Source organism: Mustela erminea, chromosome 1 (genome assembly GCF_009829155.1).
Source record: "Mustela erminea isolate mMusErm1 chromosome 1, mMusErm1.Pri, whole genome shotgun sequence".
Taxonomy (NCBI): Eukaryota; Metazoa; Chordata; class Mammalia; order Carnivora; family Mustelidae; genus Mustela; species Mustela erminea.
In genome coordinates, this window is record NC_045614.1 from 71,965,279 (window position 1) to 71,989,450 (window position 24,172).

Genomic DNA, 24,172 nt, shown 5'->3' on the forward strand with positions numbered 1-24,172 from the left:
CCAGCCTCCTTCACCTGGTCTGGGGCTGCTCCTCCCCAGGCCTCCACAGTTTGTTTGTTTGTTTGTTTGTTTCTTTCTTTCTTTCTTTCTTTCATATTTTATTTATTTGTCAGAGAGAGAGCAAAAGCAGGGGAGCAGCAGGCAGAGGGAGAGGGAAAAGCAGGCTCCCCACTGAGCAGGAAACCTGATATGGGACTCGATCCCAGGACGCTGGGATCATGACTGAGGCCGAAGGCAGCCACTTAACCGACTGAGCCACTCAGGTGTCCTACAGTTTCACTTTCTAATCAAGTCTTCCCATTGGGATTCTGATTATTCTCTTTGGACCAGTCTTGATTCTCACAGATTTTTTTCTTCTTCTATCACAAAATGGGCTAATTCATCTCGATGCTTGTCATGGCTTCAGGGTGACTCTTACCAGCTCTCTCACACCATGTGCATCAACCTTCTGACAGACCAGATTTTTTTTCCTTTGTCATTTTACTTTGTAATTGATTTTTTAAAAATATTTTATTTATTTGACAGACAGAGATCACAAGTAGGCAGAGAGGTAGGCAGAGGAGGCGGGGGAGCAGGCTCCCCGCCAAGCAGAGAGCCCAATGCGGGGCTCGACCCCAGGACCCCGAGATCATGACCTGAGCTGAAGGCAGAGGCCTCAACTCACTGAGCCACCCAGGCGCCCCTTTGTAATTGATTTTTATTAGAGTTCAAAAGTCTGACCAAACTGACCCAGTGGTAGTATAAAGTGAACGATATTAAGTAAGGCAAATCATTCGTGAATATGTTAATGTAAAAATTTTGTTTTCATGAGGACTATAAGTGTGGGGATACTGACAAAGAATACTCAGATAAGGAGGTCCCCCTACCCAGGTATTAATTTTTTTTTAAAGATTTTATTTACTTATTTGACAGACAGAGATCACAGGTAGGCAGAAAGGCAGACAGAGAGAGAGGAAGGGAAGCAGGTTCCCTGCTGAGCAGAGAGACCTATGCAGGGCTCGATCCCAGGACCCTGGGATCAAGACCCTGGGATCAGAGGCTTTATCCCACTGAGCCAACCAGGCACCCCCCCCACCCAGGTATTAATTTAATATAAATGATACAAGATCTTTATGAAAAACAAACATAATATTATACTACATACATAATACTGTATACATAATTCATAAAGAGCTCTTTATGGATGTAAAGAAAAAATATAAATGACTCCCTAAAAAATGTGCAATAGTTTGCATAGATATTTAACAGAAAAGTTTATAAACGGGGCACTCAGTTGGGTGGCTCAGTCTGTTAAGCATCTGCCTTCAGCTCAGGTAATGAATGATCCCAGGGTCCTGGGATCAAGTTACACATCAGGCTCCCTGCTCAGCAGGAGCCTGCTTCTCCCTCTACCTTCCCCCCTGCTTATGATCTCTCTCTCTGATAAATAAATAAAATATTTTTAAAAAAGGCTATAAGTGGGGCGCCTGGGTGGCTCACTGGGTTAAGTCTCTGCCTTCGGCTTGGGTCGTGATCTCAGGGTCCTGGGATCAAGCCCCACGTCGGGCTCTCTGCTCAGGGGAAAGCTCACTTCCACTTCCACCTCTCTCTCTGCCTGCCTCTCTGCCTACTTGTGATTTCTCTCCCTCTCTCTCTCTCTCTTTCTCTGCAAATGAATAAGTAAAATCTTAAAAAAAAAAAAAAAGGCTATAAGCATGTGAAAAATATACCCATCCCCACTTTTGGTTATAGCAAAGTAGATCAAAACAACTGAGATAATAGTGTTCCTTTATTAGTTTGGAAACATGTTATGGATTGATAAAACTTTGTAGGGGTGAGGGTATGGGGAAATGGCAGCTAGTTCCCATTATTAATGGGAATGCAAATGGATTTATGTTAAAAGGGCAATATATCATTATTTGTGAACATTTAAATGTACACATTCTTTGATCCAGTGATTCCATTTAGGAACTGACAGTGATATACTCTCGCAAAAATGCGAAGATGTGTTTAGCGTGAGCTCATCTTGTAATAAAAATGTGCATATGTGCACATATGTCCAGGCACGTATATACATATATCTGCAGGTACATTTTTGGATGTGCAAAGTAAACATTTTAGAAGTTCTGGCAGTTCTTTTCTATGGGGAATGGGGAACTGCAGGTTGGAAAAGAAGGCTTTTTACAATAACAGAAATACATTTGTAATGAAAAACTAATAAAACTTCCAATCGCATAGAGCAGGGATTTTGATGCCAATGTGAGGGCAGAAGCTATGATCCCAGGTTCCTATAAGGCAGCAGACTGCAAGGAAGCTCCCTGAATGATTCTGGAAGTCTCCAGAGTTCCCCGTTTGCAATAAAAGACTGAGACACCCATAAGCCAGGGAAGTGGTAAGGAAGCCTGTAGTCTATCAGGGCCTTAAGTGTGGGAGGGGGGAAGCACCAATTACGAGAAAACTGAAACACAAGGCCAGTGCTCATGCGCTCAGGAAACGCTAAACCAATAAATTAGCATAAAGAACCAATCAGAGACCACTGAACCCCAAATCTCCACAGAGACAAAAGCAGAACCATTCCACAGGAGCACTTTCCTAACCCAAGAACTCCCACAGGAAAAGACAATAAATCAATAACACAGAAGACAAGCTCACAGAAATAACACGAAAGTGCAAACCACATAGAGAAATTGTTCACTAGGAGGGGAAGTCAACAGACATTACTTAGGGTCGTAAGTAATGAAGAGGAGAGAGCCACTCTAAAGGGATGAGTGAGTTTAAAATTAATACAAGGAGAGGTCTTCCTCATGAAGGCTTCTTTTTACTGCTAGAAGTGAAAAAATAAGTTATTAAAATAGGTTTCGTGGCAGAGGAAGTGCAACTGAAGAGATTTAGGGAGCTGGAAGCCAGATTTGAAGAAACCATGCAGTTAACAGCCCAAAATATCACGGAGGTTTAAGAGCTGCAGAGAAAAGAAGAAGGTCTACTGTGGGCTGCCTAGGCATTTCAGATGAGAAGAAAAGAAACAATGAGGAGAGGCAACACATGGAGAGATAGATGCCCTTGGCAATATACAGACTGAAGACCTCGGAATGAAAAAGCACACCAATTCCCAAGTAGCAGAAACACAATGAGATAGAGTACCTAGACCCATCACCGTGAGACTTCCAAATACTAAAGACAAAAGAAATATCTGAAAAAACATCTAGAGAGAAAAGAGGTGACTAGGAAGGAACAACAACTAGACTGACAGCAGATTTCTTTTTGGCCACAGCGGACACTCAAAGACAGTGAGCTGTCATAGCCTCCCGGTGCAGAGAGAAAGTACCCGACCATCTAGACTTCTACACCAAATGAAATTCTCTTTCAAGTGAAAGGCAGAATAAAGATTCCAAAATAAGCAAGGACATGGAGGGCTTACCATCCACGTGGTCTCAGCTGAACAAAAGGAAGCCCTTCAGTAAGAAGGAAGCTGAACCCAGAAGGGAGACTGAGATACAAGAAGCAAGAGTGACAGGAGACATTTTTGAGTTGGTCAAAGTAAGTGAACGCTGGCTAATTTTTTTTAAAGATTTTATTTATTTATTTGACAGACAGAGATCACAAGTAGGCAGAGAGTCAGGTGGGGAAGGGGGGCGGGGAGAAGGTTCCCCGCTGAGCAGAGACCCAGATGTGGGGCTCGATCCCAGGACCCTGAGACCCTGACTTGAGCCGAAGGCAGAGGCTTAACCCACTGAGCCACCCAGGCGCCCCTGGCTAATTTTTTAAAAGATTAACTTGGAGGGTTAATGTCAGAAGGTTTAGAAAGAAGAATGCAGTATTAGAGAAATTTAGAAACCAGTAACGTGAAAGACACAAGTAGGGGAGTCAGGGTTAAACACTGTAAACTTCTCAGGGTACCTGGGTGGCTCAGTCAGAAAAGCATGGGACTCTTGATGTTGGGGATGTGCGTTCAAGCCCCATGTTGGGGGTAGAGATTACTAAAACAAAACAAAAACCTCTATGGTTATCCTATTGCTCAAAGGGATAATAAAGAAATCCACTGACTTTAGACTTGCTAAATTCTATGTTAAAAGTTATAGGTAACCACTAAAAGAATAGAGATAGAAGGTATGACTTCCAAACTTGTATGAAAGAGAGGGAAATAAAACCCTACCTATCCAAAAGAAAGGAGAACAGAGAAAAAGGAGCAGAGAAATCACGGCAAATAGAAAATATTAATTGAGATGATCAAACTATTTCCAAATACTACAAAAATGAAAATGGATTAAACTCTCATCAAGCAGCAAGTCTCAGGTTGAATTTCAAAACAAAACCAAGGGGTGCCTGGATGGCTTGTTCAGTTAAGTGTCCAACTTGGTTTGAGCTCAGGTCATGACCTCAGGGTTATGGATTGAGCCCCACATCAGCCCCAGGTGGGGCTCCATGCTCAGTGGGGAGTCTGCTTGGGATTCTTCCTCTCCTTCTCCCTCTGCCCCTCCCCCTTCTCTCACACACACCTTCTCTCTCTCTCTCAAATAAATAAATGAAATCTTTAAAAAATATATAAAAACTAAAAACAAAGCCAATTATATGCTTTTAAAAAGCATGTTTAGTGACATCTGTCATGGCAGACTAAGCACACTAGCCCCTCCTATTGTAAACAACTAGAAAAGTGGATAAAATATCAGAAATAAGTTGTTCTCAGACACTGGACAACAGGACGAGAGGCCATGAACCCTGGGCACAGGACTTGAGAGAACGGAAACAAGGATGAGCTCTATTGTCATTTTTAGTCCGACTGCACAAAGAGAGGGGGAAAAGGGACCCCAAGCAGAGCACAGCAGTCTCACTGGGATAAGGACACAAGACTGGGGACTTGCAGGGGGCCTGAGGCCGCCGGCAGTGGTAGGACAGAGTATGAAAGGTGAAGTTCTGCCTCCCTGATGTAAGACCAGTACAGACTCCGCAGAAAAAGAAGGGAGTAGAAAAACTGGGGGTCTCTGAGAAGGGCAGGTCCTATACTTCAGAGTGAGAAATCCAAACAGGTTTGGGGGCATCTGAATGCTTTCTTGTTAGAGCGCCAGGAGACAGCAATGCCCCTGAGTGGGAAAGGCCATGTGTCTTGGCTCATGGGCCTGGGACAGCCTCCGAGAGCTAGGTCCCCCACACCCTAAAATGACACAGAGCAGCAGAGTGAACCCAAAAAGATCAAGCTAAGAGAAAATCACACCTGCATGACCCTAGTGAGTGCCTCCTTAAATTCTGTGCCCTGAGTGCCTTCCTTGCCTCCCATGAATCCCAGCTCTGCATGGGGAGGCCCTGGGAGAGGGAATAGCACGTGGAGAAAGAGGCCAGTAAAGGAGAAGAGAGGCACCTCCATGGAGTTTCCTGTGGAGGGCCATGTGAGTCATGCGGACGTCATGTGGACTAGAATCCCCTAGCTAACTCACGGAGCCAGGAGAAGGAATATACCATCGTGTTTGAAGCCATGAGGTGTGGAGTGGTTTGTTACACAACAGTACATAACGAAGTCACCTTGGTTCACGAAACCCCCCAAAACTCTGGCTCCACTCGAGGGAAACGGGAGAATGTTTCTTCCATTTGGTAGGCTGGAGGCTTGTACCAGCCACTACATTTCAGTTACAGAAAGAGAATTAATGTTACCTTTCTCTTATCCCTGAGTATGTCTGCAATTCGTGTCTTCATGGGTTACACACACACACACACACAAGAATCCATTAAAGCTGGTCCCTTCTCACTGCTTAGGTACTGGTCATCCATTGACCACTTCCCAGCAGCCCTCACTCCTTCTTTGCTAACGGCAGTCTGATTTTCCCTTTGGTAAGCCATCCTTCCTCCACTCTGTGAGCACCTGTAGGTACTTCCAATCAAGGTGCTTGGCCTGCATTCAGGGAAGGACCTGTGAGCGACCTAGGCCAGCTAGACCTTCTCTCCCAGAATCCACTGGCACAGGAACCAGAAGCCATCGGGCCAGTGTGGGTTCCTACCACCGCATCCAGCTTCCAAGATTCCCAGACTTCCTTGGGCTCCTCTCCTGTCCCACCTCTTGAAGCCTGCCAGCACGTTCCAAAATCTGCCTTTCCCTTAACATAGCCAGGATTGGTTTCTACTGTCTGTCACCACAGAACCCTGGCCACATGCCCTGGTAGGGCAAGAACTCAGTGGTGTCCTCTATATTTTTCAGTGTGGAGGTCACACAGTTGGGCCATGCGTTGGCCTGAGTACCTGCAATTCTCGCCAAAAGGGTCACTTGAACAAGGAGCACTGATTTATCTGAATGGAAGTCTGTCAACAGCCCCTTGGAGAAAACTATGCCTCCTGGTCCACTGCCTGGGGCCACGCGCTTCCCTTCCTCTCCCCAGAGAAGTCTCAGCAGCCATCTATGAGCAACTCTCGCTCTTTATAATTCGGATGTGCGTCAAGCCTTTGTCTTCCCACCAACTCCCCCAGTGCCCTGAGGAAGGTGTCTTGATCATCAGAGATTTTGATTATTTGTGGACTGATCTGACTGATAGAACTGCTCCAGAGAGCCTCTCCCCTGAGACTCCCACCTCACGTCCTCATGCATGTGACAGTCCCACTGAATACACGTAGGACAGGGAAAACCGCACTTGTGACAATAGGGCCCCACGGTTGTGGGAAACCTAGGTAGGCAGACAAGTAGCGAATGGGAATACTCTAGACCCACACCGTGGAAGCTGAACTCTCCAGGAAGGTGGACCCAGTCAAAGATGAGACCAGGTCCCTGTCCAAGCCTTGTGACAGGCTGTCACACCCCCAGCCCACACGGGCCCACAGTAGCTCGTGCCTGGGCACCATGTGTTACCGTTTCTGCAGGACACTGACAAACTCGGTGAGCCGGTCACGCTCCACTTGAGCAGCCTGCCAGAGGGCCTTGAACTCTGTCACCTGTGTCTGCCAGCCTTTTTGTTCCGGGGAGTCCGAGAACCTGAGGACCAGGGTAGGGCAGAGGGCAGAGGTCAAAAGTCATCTGAGGGGTTATCTGAAGATGTACACTTACCCGTGATGGTGGGAGGGATTGGAAGAACATTCAGGGATCCTCAGAGACAACCACAGAGAAGGAAGCCAGTCCGGTCCTTCCTGGGCTTGCTGGTCCTCCTCCTTCGGCTTCTTCTCAGCCCATCATTCCTGTGCCTGCTGAAGTCTCCAGATCTCACTCAGCTGGTTGCACAGCTGACCCCACCGGGGCTAGAGCTGCATCAGTACCTCTGTCCGTCCAGTCCCTGTATGGGGCCTGGAATTGGGCTGGCTGCTATAGAATTTGGCCCTTGAGGGCCTAGGGTGGCCTGGGTATCTGTGTGGCCAGGAGCCTGGCTGCCCTGCCCATTGCCAGGTGAGCCCAACCTCTGTCTCCCTGTCAACCTGCCCTGCCCTCCTGTAGCCCCTGACTTGGCCCCATGCCCAGCCCACTTTCATGGTCACTTGGCTTGGTGACTTGGTCAGTTTTCTTCTGTGCTGATATAGCCTGTCACCGCTTCCTTCCTTATCAATGGGCCTGCCTACTGGATCCTTACCCACAGGTTGGAGCCCAGACAGAAGGGGAGCCCTGCCTCCCACCCACCCCCACCCCAGAGTGCACATGTAAGTCCCAAGCTGCTCTCTGCCTTGCTCTCACCTTTCCCCCTGAGACCCTGGTGGCCCTGGTTTGCTCCTCTAGGATCACAGGACAGAGGGAGAGCTGGGCTGGAGCGTGCGAGACCAGAGGTTAACTTGGTCTGGGGTCTTGGACAGGGGTCTCTTTCCCTCTCTGGCCCTGGGTCCTCCTTTTGAACACTGAGGTGTTGGCACTGCAGACCCTTCCGTGTTCTGACTCCTAAATATACTTTAAGGCCTCGCTGCTCCAACTATGGTCTCTGAGTCAGCAGCTGGGGTCCAGACCTGCCGAGTCAGAGCCCACATGTAACCCAGCAGATAGCCGGTGGGTCTATGTGCATGCTGACCTTCAGAAAATCTCTGGTCATCTCACCGCCAGGATTTTCTCATGGGGGGAGAGGGGGTGGGGGGCATAGAAGAAAGGGGCTCTCTTCCCAGACACCCCATCACAGTCACCATACCAGCCCCAGTAGACATTCTCTCTGGGGTCACTCCTGCCTGTCCTGTCACTGACGGAAGAGGATGGTATGCTCCAAGGAGATAGGGCCGGCACATGGTTGGGTTCAGCAAGCATCTGTGTAGTGTACAACACGGAAGTTTGGGAACTAGCAGTCTGGACAGCCGAGGAGCACATCTGCTCCTGCTTCCTTGTGGAGGGCAAAGGTCACAGCCACAGAGGCTTGGAAGGGGTCTTGAGGACCATCTTGTCCTTCTTCCTGCTCCCACTACTGTGACTAAAACCTCAGGGAGACAGATCCTGTCGATTCTCCATGGGGCACCAGGAGGCCTCCCACTTTGGGAAGTGTGGCATGAATCCTTGTGGCTCAGAGAAGCCCACTCTCACCCAAATGCCCTGGTGACCCCAGGCTGATGGGTGGGGCAGCCATAGGGTCGGTCTTGGCCCACGGTCCCCGTGCTGCCAAAAGTGTCTCAAGCCCTTCTTGGGAAATAACATCTCAGAGATGATCACTGCCTGGAGCCATACAGCATGTCAAACATGGACTCGGGCCTCACAGAGGCCTGGCCCAGAGCCTGAGCTGACCTGCCTAAGGGGTGGGGATGGGGGCTGACAGCAGGAGCATGGCTCCAGTGGACAGGGGGCAGGGCTCAGGACAGGGCTCAGAGGCAGGACAAAGCCACCATTTGTCTGTGAGCTGGCAGGAAGAACAAAAAGCCCATTGAAGCCTTAGGCTTGATTCTAACAACAAAGAGGGGGCCAGAGAGCTGAGGGGATATCAGTGACTTAAATTGGGAACCCATATGACATGAAATTTTTCCCTTAGAGACTGATTCTTGTGGAGAAGAGAAGACAAGAAAGGGAGCTGGGCTCCAGACCCTGGAAGTTTCCTTGTGTTAACTCTATGGTAGCAGGAAGGGACATTAGACTGCAAGCCAGAGGCCAAGACTCGGGTCCAGTAGCTTCTTGCTCTATCACCTCCAACAAGACACTGGGTCTCCCTGACCCTCCACGTCCTTATGTAAACTTGGAGGAGTCCCTGGACACGGCCTGGCCTCGGTTTCCCCTCCTTTCAGTGGGATGGCAGTACTGGCTGAGCGATCAAGGGTGGGAGGGACCATGGGGGCCCCGAGGTCCCGGGTTCATACCTGGGTGAGGCCCCATGAGGACTGGACAGAGAAGGCCACGTGAGAGCAGATTCCACCAGCGTGTGGCCCAGACTGGTCACGGAGCTGTGTGAAGGTAGAAGGGGCTCATCAACCCAGGAAGGCAGGCTGGGCCTCACCTGGGGGGAGAGCAGGGGCCAGCAGGGATCCGGGGAGCCCAAGGAGGAGGCCAGTGCCAGCCCTGGCAGCAACCTGGACTGGGCAGTCCTGTGGATTTGCTGCCCTTCTTTCCAGGACTCTTGCTGGCTCAAAACGAGACAGAACCGGGAGACATCAGAGCCTTGAGCAATCCAACACAGGTCTTTTGGGGAGTCCTAGAAACAGGTGCGTTTCAAGGCCAGCTCAGAGACGATATCACAGGCAGCTGCCACCAGTAATTATTACTGCCACCAATAATAATATCTGGGCCTAGCTGGCTCCCCCAAGCAGATGCAGGCTAATGGAATACGAGAGGCCCTCATATTGCAAGGACAATGCCACAGTCATCTTAAAATTGCACCTGTGGCTTCCCAGAGGAGGCAGGCTTTCTTCTGAATAATTAATATTCATTTTCCAACCCTTCTATCCCATTTTTTTTCTTTCTTACCGAGAAGATCCAAGCCTGACAATGTGATCGCCTGCTGAGGCCGGGGACTTGGTCTGGCCCGGGTCCTCCAGGAACTTGGTGTAGGCGGTGTTGACCTCGGTCCCTCCAGACCCCTTGCCCACTCCTTTATTCTGAAGATACTGCAGGGAACAGATGTAGGGTCGATTCTCAGCGCTTTGGCTCAGAGGCCTAGAGAAGGCAGGAGGGGGGCCTTGGCTAGAGCTAGGGGCTTTGAGGGGATATGAAAGAGGCTTCTTTTCAGGAGTGGAAAGCCAGGCCTGTTTGGTGAAGGCAGTGAAAGCGCTCCTTGCATGATAATGGCGTCTAATAATGACTCTCTTCAGAAAGGGAGCTACATGGCGCCAGGGGGCCACTGGGCCGGGAAGCTGTTCTACATTCAGGTCCCAAAGGGAAGTGCACGGCCTTTGATTCGGGCCAGATCAGAGACTGATGACTTTGAGTGGGCCCACCTCTCGAGGGCAGCCTCACCCACGCAGGGTGAATGCCAGGTGTGACTTGAGCCCAGCTGCCTTTGTCAGCTGGAGACACTTGGACTTGGCAGACAGCCGGAACCAGAGAGGTTGGCAGGGCCTCAGCAAGGGCCACAGTCTTGGGTGGAGGCTGGGCTCACCAGGCTCCCCTTCCTCCTCCCCTCACCTCCTTCTTCCGGATAGCTGGTGAGGCCAGATTGAAGAAGGAGTCTCTCGAGGACCCCCAGCAGGGGTGGACAGTTGGTGTGAGAGCCAGCCCACCCGGCATGTCCCCCAGCCCCAGCTCCCCTGAGACGCACCCATCAGCTGTCTGCTGGGTCACGCTTGGTCCCCAGCTGGCTGATGATCTCTGAGGTAAGAAGTGCTTCTCTTTTGTGTGTCCGGAGGCAGGACAGTGGTGAGGTGAAACTACTGGAATGTTCCCGTGTGTTCCTTCAGATTTCACTTCCCAGTGGGAAGCAAGCAGGGCAAGGATGGCGAGGCAGTGCCCCCCACTCACTGTCACACACACGCTGTCCCCAGGCCTTTGACATAACCCTGGGCTCCCCTCAGCCTCAGGGACTTCAGCATTTTCCACCCAGCCACCGGGGTCCTAGGGGATGGACGGCTTGAGGGAGACAAACCACCAGCCCCAAACAACACCGGCCCACGGCTGGAGCTGAGGGGCTCCAGGGCTCCCATGCTTTTGAGGGGATCGTGGAACCCTGGAAATAAAGGGCAGGGCTGCTCTGTGACATGCCTTGGGCTATACCAGTCAGCCTGGCTGTGAGGCTTCTCTGTCACTGGGAGACTTGTGTGCCTGTCAAGGTTGCCAAGTCCCCTCCCCTCTGAACACCACCACCACCACCGCTAGAAGGAACTGCAGAGAGCCCATGGGGCCTGACTCCTGGCAGCCTGGGCTATGCCCGTAAGGCATCTGTCAAAGTCCAACCCTTCAGGAGCTCCCTCACTGGATAGTATTTGTGGGCCTCTACTGGCTGCCCAGTCCTGGGCCAAGCCAGGAGGCACTGAGGTATGCGCCCCTGGGAGTGGGGGGCAGGAAAATGATGACACAGGGTGACAACAGTTTGTCTTGGGGACTCACAGGGAGTTAGGAGAGTGCCCAAGAGGGGCATGGAGCACAGCTTGGGGGCCCTAGGGCTCCCTGGAGGAGCTCATGACTTGGTAATTCCTAAAGGCTGGGGGCCCCGGCCAGGCAGTGGCAGTGGGGGAGGAAAGGGAAGGCATGTGCTTCAGGCATGCGCACAGGCCTGGAGTGGGGAGAAAGCAGGGCTGTGTGAGGAGCTAAATGGTGGTCATGCGGCCAGAGTGTGGGAGGAAAGGGAGGGTGAAGAGGGGATGCAGGAGGGAAGGCAGCAGGAGCTCATCATGTGGGGCCCTGCAAGCTGGGTGGAGTACTGCTTCCTTTCCACCCTCCCGCTGCCTGGAATTCGAACATGAAGCCTGGCACTGCAGCCACCATCTTGGATTGTTAGGACAAGGGCCACAGCTGGGAAGATGCAGGGGGGAGCCTGGACCCCTAAGGATTGAAGCCAAGGGCGACCGGGAGCCACAGACAAGTTTTGTGCAGAGGCAGGAGACAACCAGGAAAGAGAGGAAGGGTATGTGAGAAGGGATGGGAAGCCAGATGGAAGCTGAGGGCCAGAGCGGAGCTAGGGAGGACTGTGGTGTGGCCTGAGGAAAGATAAGTAGAGAGCAGAGGAAGCTGCTGAGATTTCTCTGGACAGTAGATGGACTTTCTGGGACTTGGAGACAATGTCAGGCCGGGCTGGCGCCCGACTCACCTGCACACTGAGTTGGCCGATCTCCACCTCCAGCTGCTGCACCTTGGCCTCCCGCTCTGCCACCATGGCCCGTAGCTGGGTGATGAGGCTGCTGCTCTGCTGAACCTCACTGTTGACCCGCTGGTCCAGGTGGCGCTGCGACGCCCGGGTCTTCTCCTCCTGCAGGCTCAGGCTACCCAGAATCTCCTGGAGCTGCTTGAGCTGGTCCTGCGGGGCCAGGCAGGAGGGCAGACGACAGACAAGGTCAGCCATGACCCCTGGACAAGGCAGGATAGGGAAGACTGCCTTCCCTCACCCACTTCTTGCTGCGGCAGGACCCTAACAGTGGGATGCCACCTGTTCCTTTGAGAAGCAGGTGGACTTTCCTTGCCTGCCCTTGGGGGACCCACCAGGTAGGTGGGGACCATGCCATTTTCCTGTCCTCAACTTCCGTCTCTGAGATGGGGTCGAGAAGGACATCGAAGGGACTCTCGGGACGACAGAAAGCATCTCAGCCTGTGGGGGAGATATTTGGGGAAGAAGACACCCTATCCCTCTGCTGGGAGATGGCCTTGAAGGCAGTACCTGGACCCCTGGCCAGGGATCCCTCAGCACCTGACTGAGGTCCCCCATCTCCTGCAGATGCCCCCAGGACACTAGCAGGCTGGAGGCTTCACTTGACAGTCAACAGGAAGGAGACTGGGAACACAGAGGGAATTGAGGCCCAGAGAGCCCAAGGGCACAGTGCTGGTGGATGGCCTGGCTGGGGCTCGTCTGCAGCCTTCATCCTGCCGTCTGCGGTAACATGGAATGATGGCACACAGCGACCGCCGAGGACATGCAGCTCCAAAGCTTATTTAAAAATCGGGAGTTGAGGCTCAGAGAGGGGGTGCCACTGGCCTAGTGTCTCCCAGGGAGGTATCCCCAGAGGTGTACTCCACCTACCAACCCAGGCCCCCCAGCCAAGCCAGGCATGGCCACCCCGGGGGCCTGGGGCACAATTTGGGATTCAGAGACCAAAACCCTGGGGCAGCACAGATCCCAGAGAGAAAAGGCCAGGCTAGAGGTCAGGAGAGCAGTGGGCCTTATGGTCAGAGCAATCTGGTTTGAACTCAGTTGTACAATCTTGGACGATTTAGTCAATTAATTGGAGTCTTAGTTTCCCCAGGTGTGAAAGGGGATTAGAACAGATGACCCTAGGGGTTGTCTTGGTGACTAACCATTATGAACCACATGTACCCCAAGTACCCAGAAGGGACTGTGTGCTGTCACACGGACAAGAATTTGTTCTGAACGTTCAGTTGTCCCTTTCGTTCCTTGATGGAATGACCCAGTGTGTACTCCCGTCTCCTCCCCCCACACCCACTTCTTCCCTTCTGGGGTCCACAGGTCCAGTGGCTGTGCCGGGCTCTCACACGTTACAGCCAGCACCGACACCACACAACACGATGTGTACGTGTGCTTGGGCAGCCTCGGAGCTGCTCCTGTCCCTGAGGCATGGCTTTGGGGCTGGCACCCAGGTGAGGCCATGGGCTTCTGAAGGATGCTGGCGGCGGCCTCTGGGGTCTGTGAGGGCTCACTCTGCCTGGGGCTGGGTCACGGGCTTCCGGGAGGGCTGGGGGCCCCGTGTTGGAGGCATTGGGCACTGGCTCTCGTCAGGCCTGAGCGACAGAGCCATACCAAGAGGGCATCGATGAGCTCATCATCATGCCGGCCCTTCTCCACCAGGGTCCCCATCTGACTCCTGAGGGTCTTCACTTCACTGGATAGCACCTTATTCCGGGACCTGACGCCCTCCAACTTCTTCTTCAGTTCTTCAAGCTCTTTCTGGAGAGCATTCCGCTCAGCCACAAGTTTCTGTAATCAGGAAGGAGAGTCCTGGGCAGTGACGCTGAAGGGATCCCAGGCTCCTGCTCACAGGTGAGGCCCAGGGACAGGAGGAAACTTCTGAAGGCTGGAGAGCAAGGCAGCAGAGCTGGGGCCCCAGCTCCCGGGCCCCACCTCTCCAGGGTGTCAGGTGGGATCTGGCCCTGTACGTGACAGACATCACTAATAGATGACAGCACTCCTCTGTCAGCCCAAGAACCCAGGCATCAAGGCAGCTGCCCTTGCTCTGTCAGGGTTAGACATGAGAAGAGCCCCACTTGCCAACTGTAGGCTAAGTCTAGGGTTCAAACAGAAGTGACTCACCCCACCAAGAGCAAGAAAGAGAGGGAGGGGCCACCCTGCTGTGCCGCCTCATTTCCTCCGTGCGTGTCCAGCACGTCAGCCCAGACTGTGCCATGCTCTGGTCAACTACTAACGGGCAACTCAAGGGCTGGGCATGCCTTCAGAGTCTCCCTTCCTCCCTCCTTCCCTCCTTCCTCCCTCCCTTCCTTCTCCCTTCCCTTCCCTTCCTTCCTTTCTTCTCAAATAAGGCCTCAGCTGAGGGGCTACCGTGTGCTTTAAACTGTTATAGGTGTTGGGAAAACAGCAGAGAACAAAACAGTGTGTCCCCAAGGATCTAACACCCTAGCTGGGGAGACAGATATTAAACATTTTACCTGTTATCATTATTTACCTGTTGCTCTGCTTATGGAAAACTGCAGAAGGGAATGGGGTGGGGAAGGACAATGGCATGGTCAGGGAAGTCCTTTCTGAAAGTTGACATCTGAGAAGAGACTAAAGGAGGTGACAGGGTGAGCAAAGGCCCTGGGGTAGAACATGTGTGGCTAGAGCACAGTGACAGAGGGGACAGGTCAGGGGCAAGGTCAGACAGGGCAGAGACTAGCTGAGGTAAACCATCAGGAGCCCAGACTGAGACCCTGAGGAGGGTTTTGGGCAAGAGGTGATGTAATCTGCTTTGGTCTTGAGGGTTAATTATCATTGGAAAAGTGTTTTCAGATCCTTGTGGAAGTGAATTACAGAAATGAAAAATAGTAGATGATAAATCCTGAAGACCACCGATCTTTGCCATAGGCAGCCATTGGGTACCTGCTGCTCTGCTGTCTATACACTCTAGGCTCTAGCAGGCACCTGGCAGAGGAAGGACACACAGGGAATAACTTCCTTCCACCCACGTTGTGGCTTACAATTGGTTCAATGACCGCAATATATTCTATTCTCTGTGAATGTGTAACTCTAAGCTAGGTGCACCTCAAACCCAACATTTTCAAACCCAACATTTCAAATTTCCCATCTCCCTTGAGTTCCCTCTCTGTCTCCCCTACCCACCTGTTAGACTCACTGGAAGTCCTGCACAATCCTTCTGCTTCTCCCCTTTCTATCCCGTCACTGAGCCCTGTAAAGTCGACCGTCAAATGTGGCAGGTGTCTGGCCTTTGGTTATAGTCCTACTGCCTTGGCTCAGGTCCTCGGTCATGTCTCAAGTGGATTATTGCCTCTGCCTTCCATGTGTCCTCCGACGTAGGTGTCCCTGCCCCCACCTAACCATGCGACCTTTCCAACATGCACAGCCGTCCATGTCCCTCCACAACTTAAAACACTTTGGTGGTTCTCCACTTCTTTCAAATAAGAGTCCAAACCTCTGGCTGACATACAAGGTTGAGGAGGACCTGGCCTGGCCAGCCTCTCCAGGCCCACTGTTCCCTCCTGACACCTGATAATCTAGGAGGTGTACTAGGGGGTGTACTACAGATCACAATGTGTACATGGTCACAATGTTCCTAACACAGGGTTTAGTCCTGGATTTGCACTCACGAATGGATGTCCCCTGATAGAAAGGTAAGGCCTCACTCTTAGGAAGCCCACTACCTGCCAGCATCCCATCCCACTTCTTCCTCTACTTTCTTTGAGAAAGCCCTGCTCCCCACTTCTGAGAGGCTGACTCAGCTCCCAGACCTGGAGTAGGGATCCGAAGCCCGGCTGGTCAGAGCAGCCTGGACCTTCAGTGGCAATGACCAGCTCAGGGATGGGCTCATGGCCTAAGCTAGCTAGGGGACACTTCATTCTGGGACTGGGTTGGAACCACTGGGAAAAAGAAGCCTTTGGTTTGTGGGGGCCAGGCTGGAAGAGAGAGGCTGAGACTACCGGACGTCCCCATGGGAGAGAGTGAAGCTGGTCCAGAAGAAGCGGCAGCGAGACCGCATCCCCAGATCCCTGGACCCATCTGTGCCTGAAGCTAGGCCACCTCTACACCACTCATCTACACAAGCCAATCAATTCTGTTTGTTGCACAAGCCTGGTAGAGTCGGGCTCCTGCCACTCCTGGCATAGTCAGGGAGATGTGGCCCCCAGCTTTCAGCAGTCTGGAGCTTTTCTCCCCTCAGGCCCACCTAACCCCATCCCTGGGCCATCATCACTCTGGGCCCTGACCATCTCTGCTCCTTCTACGGTAAGAATTTCAGGTCTAGCATCTCCAGAACACCCGAAGTTCAGGAAATGGGCTGATGACCCAGTCAGGCAGTTCCAGCTGGATTGACAGATAGTACATAAGGAAGAGGCACTGGGGGGACCCCCAAGCCCCAGGTGTCTCCTGCCTCTAAGGAGTGGCTCAGAGCTCGTGACCACATGGGCCTCAGGGCCCTGCAGAGGTGGTCACGATCTCCCGGTCCCATGGGCCCCACTGACCTCTTCCCTGGACCTGCATTACCTCCCAGCCCTCCTGTTTTTCCCTTTCCAGGCTGCGGATCCTCAGCAGGTTTTTCTCCTGTGCTGACAGTTTCCTTGGGTCTGGATAGACAGGCAGCTCATCACGGGGTGTTCCTGCAGACTGGCTCCGGGTCTGTCCCAACTGCTTCTCCAGCTCACGAACCTGAGGGGGTAAAACTCGTCATTGCACGGGGGGTCTGCCCTCACAGACTCAGCCACTCTGGGGCTGCCCTGAGGTGTGCGACGAAGCCCCACTAGACAGAGGATGCTGCTATTCAAGGTGGATGCAGGATCCCCGTGTGAGGGGCACTGAGGTGGGGGTGGGAGGTCTGAGGTGGCATCTTGAGCCAAGCAGAGGAGGACAGGAGGGAGGTTTAGCTTGAGAATGAGAAAAATCACCCCCTTGCTTAGGGGTTCTGTGAGACCAAGAAGCAGATGTGACTCCAGGAAGCTGGGAGGAATAGGATGGAGGACCTCAGTACAAGGACGGACTCTCTGGCCCAAAACCAGGTGCACTCCCTGGGAGATGTGGCGTCCTGGCCTCTTGCAAGAGACGTTTCAGAGGGAGGGCGGGGTTTAAAAGCTGGGAGACCAGTTCAAAGCCTCACTAGCTGTGTGACTGCCCACAGCTTACTTAACCTCTCTGAATCTCGGGCCCCCTCATCTGTGAAATGGGTTCCCCCCACATAATGCTGTAAGGATTCAGTATCCTGAACTTGTCTTGAGTCTGGGAACCCCCAAGATGCTTCTTGGGATGACAAATCTTGGGGCCCACTCCAGACCAACAAGTCAGAGTTCCAGGGGAAGGATGGAGAATCTGCATTTTAAACAAGTCCTATGGGCACTTTTTAGGGCTAGGTAATTTTAAGAAACCCCAAGATGGCCCAGGTGAAGCCCTCAGCACCGTCCGGCACTCACAGGCTCTCAGCAAGTGGCAGGTAGATATCACACTACAGAACGATGGCTTTATTGCACTGGGGTAGAAGTGAATAACTCCTAGGGTCCTTCTAATCCTGGTTTCCATGTTGATACAACATAAATGATGGAATACCTTGGGCAAATCTGTGCGGGGCCCAAATTCCCTAGGATCCCCAGTAAAGGGCAGTGCCATCGTTTTGAAAGCACGTATCAGCGCCCTCGTGTGGCACTGTGTGGTAATTCCATTTAAGCATTAGAGAACACAGTATGAAACTCTTGATCGTTTATTTACACAGCTTAACAATAACAACTAACAACTAATGTGTCAGTGCTTATTATGGCTGGGCACTGTGCTGGTACTTTACAGATGTTATTTCATTTAACCCACAACACTCTCCATTTGCAGGTGAGGAGACTGAGGTGCAGAGGGTCAAAGTGACTTGTTTAAGGTCACTGAAACTGTAGACCAGTGACTGAGGCCAGACTCAAACTGGGGTCTCTTGAATCCCAAGGCCACACATCGGTCATTCATCACAGTGTTCTGGATGCCATCCCCTCTTCGTGTTGGCTTCAAGGATCCCACAGGAGGCCCCAAGGATCCAAGCGACCCAGGAACTGTGAACTTGAAGTCCCTGGGGCTGAGGGCCATATGCTTGGCGAATAGGGGAAGTTACATTCCTACTCTTGGCTTCTTGGCTTGAAGGGCAAAGAAGAAGATAACCACATTCAACCTTTGTACAGTGTTCGCTCTGCGCCAGGCACTGTGTTGGCCATTTTATGCGCATTGACTCATTCGGTCCTCCCATCAACCCTGTGGGAGGCCCCTATCATTATCCATGGTATAGGGAGAAGAAAACTGAGGCCCAGAGAGGTGAAGGAACTTGCCCAAGGTCGTACAGCTGCTGAGTTGAGAGCTGGGATTTGAGTCCAAGCAGCCTGGCTCCAGAGCGCCAGCTTTTAGCCTCTAAAGTTGGTCCAAAATATTTAGAACATAAGGAGGGGGACAAAGCTAAGTCTTTACTGGGTAACTCAAACTTTCAAAAGTCTACAAGCATCTGGACAAAACTGGAAAAAGCCGGCAAGTACAACAGTCACGCGAATTTACATGAACTAGGGGAAAAAATATGCCTAGAGTAAAATAAATCAAAGGTTTTGGCATGTGTTAAGCGCCAGGGCCTGGCACGTGGTAAGTGTTATATAAATGCTTGTTCATCAAATAACAAATTAAAATCAGGCCAGTGGGGGGGGGGAGAATATTCAACAACAGCCCTGCAAGTATGCTCTGCTGGGCCTAAGGGCCTTTTTAGGGTTCTGTGTCTCTCATGTGGGGTGGCGTGACCTTTCTGGGGGTATTTCAAGCCCTCTGCTCAGGGCCTTCGGCAGAAGTTCACTCACCTTGCTTTGCAGCACGAGAATCTGTTGAGCCCGGCCCCTCCAGGTCCCCGGGGAGGACAGGAGCTGCTGAACATTCACGTCTTCGCCGACCTCGCTGGTCAAAACCTGAAAAGGGCGGGGCCTTTATGGAGGCCAGGAGAGAGGGCCCCCACGAGAGCCCTAAAAGTGGTGCATCCTCAGAAGCAGCGCTGAGGGCGTGGGGCTCCCAGAGGGTCTGGCCCCCCATCTGCACCCCGGCCACCTGCTTCAAAGGCCAGGAGACAATGCTCTCAGAGCAGCGGTCCCTGGGAAAGTAGCCATCCCCTTGTCCCCTGCATTTCTTGATGATGTTTTTAACAGGCAAGGAACTGCCAACAGTGCCCAGATGGGGTCCTCTGGTCTTGACATATTCTGGGATGAGTGAACCACAAAGTTGACCAAAATCTGCTTCCTCAATTTGTTCACTGAGATCCTTCTGGATCTGGATGGCTGCAGGAAGTATGCTACCACAGTGCCTCGCCCTCTGTGAAAAGCCTCTGACTAGTGGCCATGCCTGAGTGCAGCGAGGAGAACCCCTAAATGTCAACTGGGGATGTTTGATTCCAGAAAGTTTCAACATTGCGGCTATTGGAGAATGGGGCACAGGCCCTACCTCAAGGCTTTGAGGTGGAAACAAAACCCTCCAGTGGGTGCCATGGGCCCCTGAAGCCTGTCACGGGAACCAATCTAGCGCCCCGAGTCTCTGGCGCTTGTTTCCACAATAGAACACTGTTTTGGAAATCTTGGCTAGTCTGAGTGGTTCCAGCAGGGAAGACAAATACCAGAGAATTCACTATGTAAATAAAAATAAATAATGAACCAGCTGGGACTGTGTCCCAAGTCTGAGTATTTTCCTTTGAAAGGAGCCTTTAATACACAAACAACCTATTCATTTTCTAATATTACAGAGAGCAGAGGGCAGGAGGCAAGTCTGGGCAGGCTTCCAAGTCCAAGGTGCCTTATGAAAGAAAGACCTAGGATCCACTAGGGCGCACGTAGCTCAAGGGAAATCTGCAGGACTCTCCCTGGGTAGAGGGCACTGTCCTCCTCTGTCTGGGCTGGGGAGGACACCACAAGGGCCCCTCAACAAGCCAGCAACCCCACTCACCAATGGTGTGTAGGAAGAGCTGACAGAAGGAAGTTACTGGATCTGGAGCCTGGCCCAGAGCATGATACTCACAGGGCCTAGCACTTGGTGCTCCTGAATGGAACCCATTGTCCTGGCCGTGCTCTTCCCAGTCCCAGCCCCACAAGAACACCTGAGCCCTGGCTCTGGAATACCTTCTGGGCCATCCGGAGCTCCTGCTTCACGGACTGGATCTGGTTGCGGAGGTCACTCATCTTCAGATTTGTGGCCGCCAGCCTGTCCTGCAAGGCCTTCACCTCTGGGGTCTCTGGCTATTTGGGCAGGACAGAGGAGAGAGTGGTCACTTATTGCTGAAATCATCACAACAATCCTGGTTCCATTCACCCAGGGCTGTGCCAGGCACCGGGCTAAGGGCTCCAGGTCCTGCAAGTCATTGAATCATCAGGAAGGTCTGTGAGGTGGGTTCGGTTGTCAGCCCCCTCCAGATGTGCAAAGCAGAGGCTAGAGGAGGGGGGAGTCCTCTTAGTTGGGTTGGGGGTGGGGAACCTGGCTGGGACAGGTGGAGCAGGGACATGTATCGTGGCAGCCCACCTCTGGGGGCTGAGGCCTTTCCTCAGAGTCTTGCACAACCGGGGACGAGGGTGGTGGCCACCAAGGGGGAGTCCTTGGAGGAGGCCTGCAAGCTCCACCCCTTCCAGACCCTTCCACCCCTTCCACCCCTCCCACCCTAGGCGTGGGCTCTCTCTGCTATGCTCGGGAGAGTGGAATCACAGCAAAACAATCTCCACTCAGAATAAAGAGGAGACTAGTTCCATCACAGAAGGCAACCCCCAACAACCACCCTAACTTGGGGTCTCCTTCTCCTGAAACCATCAGCTTGGGCCTTGAGCTCCCCTTCCTGGCAAGGAGCTCCTGCAGCAGAAATAAGGACCCAGTTTCGTTGCCAAATGCTCTGTTTCTGTGGCTTGAAGAACTGCAGCAACCATAAAAACTCTGCCTGCTGGAACTCTTAGCCATGTCTTTTTTTTTTTTTTTAATTATGTTTGATTTAAACTACTTGGATGTAAATTTTCTTCAAATGTGCCGCCCATGTCTCTGTCTTCAGTAGAAGTTTCTGAGGCTCTCAGAAGGTTGGTATTAAAGGGATTCCACAGTTAGCCCATTGGAACCCCTTCTATAAGTGATAAAAATAAGGCCCAGGGATGGGGAGTAACTTGCCCTGGGGCACACAGCCAGTTGGGGATGACATGAGTTGGGTTAGAAGGGGCCCGGTCCTTCCCCTGCCCTAGCTGATTGTCTCCCTTGAAGCTGTTTCTGGCACCCAGCATCATGCGTGGGTGGAGCAGCCCATCAGGCAATGATGCCAAGACCATCTGGTCCTGCCCCGACAGACCAGGTAGGCTGAACTTCTGGGAAGCCAGGTAGGTGCTGCAGCGACTTACTAAGTTTTCCTCACTAGGCACACACAGAATCTTCCCAGGGACCCTGGTGTGGAAGGCAGATCTGCAGATATTGGGTCTGGGAAGTTCCCTGGTCCCCAGAGGTTGTGGACAACCCAGGTGAAAATCACCAGGAAAGGAAACGGGAACCAGACACATAGTCCGAGAAGTTTTATCTGGTTTCCTCACTTATGGAATAGGTACAAGAATCCTTCTCTGTCCTGTTTCTTCACAGCACCACCACAAGGCTCAACAGCATACCCAGTGTGAACAGAATATAAACTGGCAACTTACATAAAACACAAATGTATCTTTAAAAATAGGGGCACCTGGGTGGCTCAGTGGGTTAAAGCCTCTGCCTTCGGCTCAGGTCATGATCTCAGGGTCCTAGGATTGAGCCCCGCATTGGGCTCTCTGCTTGGCGGAGAGCCTGCTTACCCCTCTCTGTCTCTTCCTGCCTCTCTGCCTACTTGTGATCTCTCTCTGTGTCACATAAATAAATGAAATCTTAAAAATAAATAAAAAATAAAAATAAGGTGTGTGTGTGTGTGTGCCCTCCCCCACCCTGCCCCCGTATCTGACTGCTGCTTGCCATTCCTGCTCCCTGCTGTTGGATGCCTGTCCCCGCTGCTGCCTGCCTAACGGGCCTTTGGTACCACTAGGCCCGCTGGTCCTGACAGGCCATGGTGCAGGAACTGTGTTTGTGAGCGTCCCATGTGATGACCGTGATCCTGCTCAGAGCACAGGGAGAGCACGCATTGCGGACAGATCTAGAACGTAGGCCATGACTCCCCTCTCTGAGCCTGGTCTCGTCATCTGTAAAATAGGGGTATATTAACCCCAGGGCCCAGGAGACCTGTGAGTGTTGGGACAGAAGGCACATGAAGTATGCTATCTAAAACAGATTCTGTCAGAGGGCAACGCTGGGGGCCTGGCCTGGCCTGGGGTAGCTGGCAAAGTGGCTAGTCAGTGTCCTAGGGAGGGTTGGGCCCACGTGCGTGGCAGCCTTCTCCCCTCTGCTCTGCCAAGCCCCATCCTCCCCTCCTGGACAGCTGGGCCAACCCCACATCACTGCCATCTCAGAGCTGCCTCAGCTCAGAGTAAAATTCCACAGGCTTTGTGGGGGACCTTGAGTGGGGCCTAATCCTCCCCTTCCCTGGGCTATTTTCTGTGAGGGAGTAACTGCAACGCAGTGCTGGGGGAACAGATGATGCCAGTGCTCTCACAGCTCAGCCTCGGGGAGCCCTGCGCCCACCACGCCATGTGGAGACAGGCCATTCAGCTCCACTCTGGAATGCGCTTTGGCCCCCGCATAGACCTCTGAAGTGTGGTTCAGGTTTGGGCTACCCTGAACGAGGAAGTGAGGGTGCACGCTGCTTTGGTTCTCTGACCAGAAGGTGCCCTGGAAAACACAGGGTACGGCTGAACGGAGGCTTGCTGCCCGTCACCTCCTCTTCTGTCAGAAGCCTGTCAGGCTTCCCGCGGCCACTGAGCAAAGCTGAGAGTTCCAGCTCCAGCTGCCGGTCAGTCAAGGCCGCCCTCCGTGGGTGACCCCACCCTAGCCTTGTGTGGCTTACATTCCCCTTTCCCCTTGTGGGCCCAGGGCTGCAGCAGAACACTGTCCAGCCAACACCCAGCTAGCAAACAGAATAGGGATACTAAGTGCTCCCCGGCCTCTCAGCCTTGGCCTGTACCGCTCCTGCTGAAGGTCCCTCCCCCACCGTCCCCCTTCTGCAGCAAGGCCCACACCAGGACCCCTTTCTCCAGCCCACCTCCTGGCAGCCTCCCAGGGAGGGTGAGCTCCCTCTGTGAACGCTGAGGCCCTGGGGCTCTTTCGGAGGCCCTGTCCCCGCCTCCCTTTGGTATGGCTACTCATCTCCCTTCCTGGGCTCCCCTATGGAAGAGGCCCTGTCTTGGATTCCCTGTGTCACAGGGCTCAGAAAAACCTATCATGCCCAACAAGTGACTGAACAAGCATCCTTCCGTCAATGGCGGCCTCATCAGGGACATGGCAACACTCAATGTTTTGGATAAACTGGGAGCCGCTTAGCAATGTTCCCTGTAACCAGGAAAAGCTCTACAGAACAGCCCCTGTCAAGGGCAGAGCCCCTCTATCACCTCCCCAGCAATGACACAGAGTTACCCAAGACTAGCCTTCACCCCCTTAAATTGCCCCCATGGGAACTCTGGGGGCCTATCACTATAGACTGAAAGCTGAATTCTCCCCAAGAGAGGCAAGCGGTGGCTTAATCCAGAGTTGTAGGCAAAGGGAGGTGGAGCTGGAAAAGGAGCACTGAACAGGGAGTCCTAAGGTTTGGCTCCTTGTATCCTATATCCCCAAGACCACCACTGGGAGGCCTTCTGGGTTGTTCTAAAGACTCGGAGGTTCCTTATTATCTGGCATGGGCTCCACGCCCCTTCCTGGAGCCTATAGTGACACTGCCTTCCTTTCATGGAGCCGCAATTCCCATTGCCTGGGTTCCAGGCCCTACTCACTGGCTGAGTAGAATGGAATCTGGGGAACAAGCCACCATTCCCAACTTTGTAGATTTGGAGCTCCAAAAAGAGAAGTCTTCTCAGAATATGAAAGGCCCCCTCATCCCCAACAGGGCTCAGTTGGGCAGTAGTGTGCTCCCTGTCCTGGGGTAAGTAAGCGGCTGGATGTCTCCC

At 52.5% G+C, this 24,172-nt stretch overlaps 1 protein-coding gene across 2 annotated transcripts in view; it reads right to left on the reverse strand.

The window, feature by feature from the left end:
* CCDC13 (coiled-coil domain containing 13) overlaps positions 1-24,172 on the reverse strand; it is a 57,374-nt gene that overhangs the window by 11,760 nt on the left and 21,442 nt on the right. For both annotated transcript variants that reach the window (XM_032316972.1, XM_032316915.1), the window contains exons 6-13: positions 20,258-20,374; positions 18,959-19,063; positions 16,647-16,808; positions 13,737-13,913; positions 12,078-12,284; positions 9,803-9,942; positions 9,199-9,282; positions 6,806-6,928 (exon numbers count right to left, since the gene is read on the reverse strand). In XM_032316972.1, coding sequence (XP_032172863.1) covers positions 6,806-6,928; positions 9,199-9,282; positions 9,803-9,942; positions 12,078-12,284; positions 13,737-13,913; positions 16,647-16,808; positions 18,959-19,063; positions 20,258-20,374 — 1,115 coding nt within the window. The remainder of the gene's footprint in view (positions 1-6,805; positions 6,929-9,198; positions 9,283-9,802; positions 9,943-12,077; positions 12,285-13,736; positions 13,914-16,646; positions 16,809-18,958; positions 19,064-20,257; positions 20,375-24,172) is intronic.